At 36.4% G+C, this 2,732-nt stretch overlaps 1 protein-coding gene across 1 annotated transcript in view; it reads left to right on the plus strand.

Annotated features, from left to right (window-relative positions):
- Positions 1–1,876: 1,876 nt before the first annotated feature.
- LOC106695986 (receptor-type tyrosine-protein phosphatase zeta-like) overlaps positions 1,877–2,732 on the plus strand; it is a gene marked incomplete at its 5' end in the record, with an annotated part of 6,096 nt that continues 5,240 nt past the window's right edge. The window contains one exon of the mRNA XM_014451001.2: positions 1,877–2,061. Within this exon, the coding sequence (XP_014306487.1) occupies positions 1,877–2,061 (185 nt within the window). The remainder of the gene's footprint in view (positions 2,062–2,732) is intronic.

Raw genomic sequence — 2,732 nt, forward strand, 5'->3', positions numbered from 1 at the left:
AGGGGTGCGGGGCAGGGACTCAATCCCGGGTGTTAATAAATTAAAAGCCCCTTTAATCCAAACCTCAGTATTAGTTAATTTATAAATATACAAGTTACAAAGAGACATAATTAAATCCGGGTTTCCGGGTTCCTAGGGTCAAAAAAGAAAAAATACTAATATTTTGGTTTAATTGTAACACCATAAAATATTCTATTTTCCATACTCACAATAAGCTTAAAACTACGACATTATGAAACTGTTTCAGAAAAGTATCAGAGTATATTTTTTGTTGGGTCTAAGTATTTGGCACCATTCCCAGCATAGGCTTGAATTCTATTATAAGTCCTTGAAAGATTTTCAAAATATTTTTTTTCAGATGAGATAAGCAAACTTTCTAATTCCATGAAATTAATTGCTTAATCAATTTATTATGTCAAAGTAGGATTTTTTGTTAGCAGATCTGAAAAATACTGAAATGATTGTTTTACTTGTTCTCCTATGGTTTTCTCTGGTGTGAAATTTTTAATTATTTCAAGGATTTTCTGTCAACAAAATGTCCAGTAGTAGACCATATTTTATAATTGAAATTCTCCTCGTCCCAAGCTAAACACATTTGCCAAGTACCTAACAAGAGACATAAAGTCATCGTAAATTTGTAGATGTCCTTTGTACATTTATTTCCAAAAATAATGCCAAATATTCAAGGTAGCATTTTAGTCAATCTAGAAATAAAAGGCTATAGCTTTTATGTTTATAATCTGCTAGAGAAGTTAAGAAAGACCAATTCAGAAAAACAATATAAGAGAAAATGCAATTAATCCAGTAGTAAAACCAAGCAGACAAATGACACAGATCACTTCAGCAGAAGTCAGAGCATGTGGCCTAGAACTCTTCTGAATGGAAATGTAGGACTTGAACAGCTAGTGATAGGTGGGAAGGAAGAAGTATTTCATATACAGGAAATGGCATAAACAAAAGCTCTGCAGCAACTAAGTATAACTCTTTACATTCTTTTGAAATAAAATACAAAAAAATCATCTATTTATATATAAAAGGATAATATGCTAATTGTCCGGCCATCCGGGTAATAACATCACGTAGCAATGCCTGGCTTCCTCTCCTAGCAACAACTAGCTTCCTTGCAGTTTCTTCAGCCCAGGAACATGACTTGCTTTATAGCCAGGTGGAAACATTTCACACTTTAACCAAATGTCTATGAAGCATTTTCCTATGCCTCATCTCATTTGATCCTCACAGAAGTCCTGGAGTAGGTAGATAGGAGACTCAGTGGAATCCTATTTTCATTAGCCGGAAAACGGAAATTTAGAAAGCTTAGAAACTTGACCTGACTGAAAAGAAGTAAGAAATGGTGGACCTTGAAAATGACTTCAGGTTTTCTCACCGTGCAGAATATAGTCAAACACTGCTGCACTTAAATATTTTACCCTTTGTTCTCCCTGCATGATCTACAATTATAATCTGCTTTATGTTGATATTTACTGCTGTCTTGCTGACAATTACCTGAAAGAGAAGTTGGGGTGCTTCACTGGGCTGGAAAAAGTTTAGCTAAATCAGAAAGCAGGTCTAATTAAGCAAGTTTATTCTATATCTATAAAAGGCTAAATTGACTTGCGCATGCACGATATATATAAAGCTCTCGCTGGTGCCAATTGCACACCTGTGTTTCGATCTCTCATTGTCAATCGTGAATTTGGTTGACACTTCTATTATAGAGAAAGAGGGAGGAATGATATTAAAATATTTCTTCTAATTAATTTCCTTTCAATGTGCACAAATTCGTGCACCAGGCCACTAGTAGAATATGATATAGTATTTGTTAAAATCCTAGAGGTTGACAGCTGTATCAATAACTGTATTTTTTTCCTCTCTGAAGTTTGTAGCTCAGAACCAGAAAATGTTCAAGCCGACCCAAAGAATTACACCAGCCTTCTTGTTACATGGGAGAGACCTCGAGTCGTGTATGATAACATGATAGAGAAGTTTGCAGTTCTTTACCAGCAGTTAGAGGGAGAAGACCAAACCAAACATGAATTTTTGACAGATGGCTATCAAGATCTGGTAACTATAAGATCAATTGTTTCTTATGTTGATAATATCATAGTTTAATTTTCAAGGAAAGATCTTACAAGTGATTGTATATTGTTGCCCTCGGTTGTTTAGAGTTGGTATGAAGGTCACCAGTGGGGAGGAGGAGGAGCAGAAGCTAGCCTAAATGATGTCAAATCTTACAGTGAATCACACTAGGTTATTGTTTATGGTTTTAATTATGGGAGACCACCACTTTGCCAACAACAACATTACAGAGTGTTGGGGTCCAGCCCCGGCAGGTCCAGGGGTTCCCAAAGGTGTGGACGGAGTCTGCGAAGAAGGAAGGCAGCGTTCAGTTGATCAGCATAGCCAGGTTCTCTCTTTATTGTCCTGTTACATCTGTATTTATACCATTTGATCCTATAAGCATGCCTCTATAATCACATCATAGTATGTTTTGGGTAACCTTCTACAGTTCCTTGTTTCATTTCCATAGTTTCTTATCTGACCTTTGCCAAAAATCCTGTCTCTATCTAGTTCTGTTGATTTTAATCTTGTCTAGGTTAATCTCTGTGTTCCATTATAAGGGCTATTCCAAGGTCACTATTCTACTGCTCTACTGATAAGCTACAAGGAAGTGACAGAAGTGAAGGAGATTATCCTACCCAGTAAAGGTTATGTCCTCCCAGCCCCGCTGCTTG

The sequence above is a fragment of the Myotis lucifugus genome, unplaced genomic scaffold, assembly GCF_000147115.1.
Source record: "Myotis lucifugus unplaced genomic scaffold, Myoluc2.0 scaffold_6254, whole genome shotgun sequence".
NCBI lineage: Eukaryota > Metazoa > Chordata > Mammalia > Chiroptera > Vespertilionidae > Myotis > Myotis lucifugus.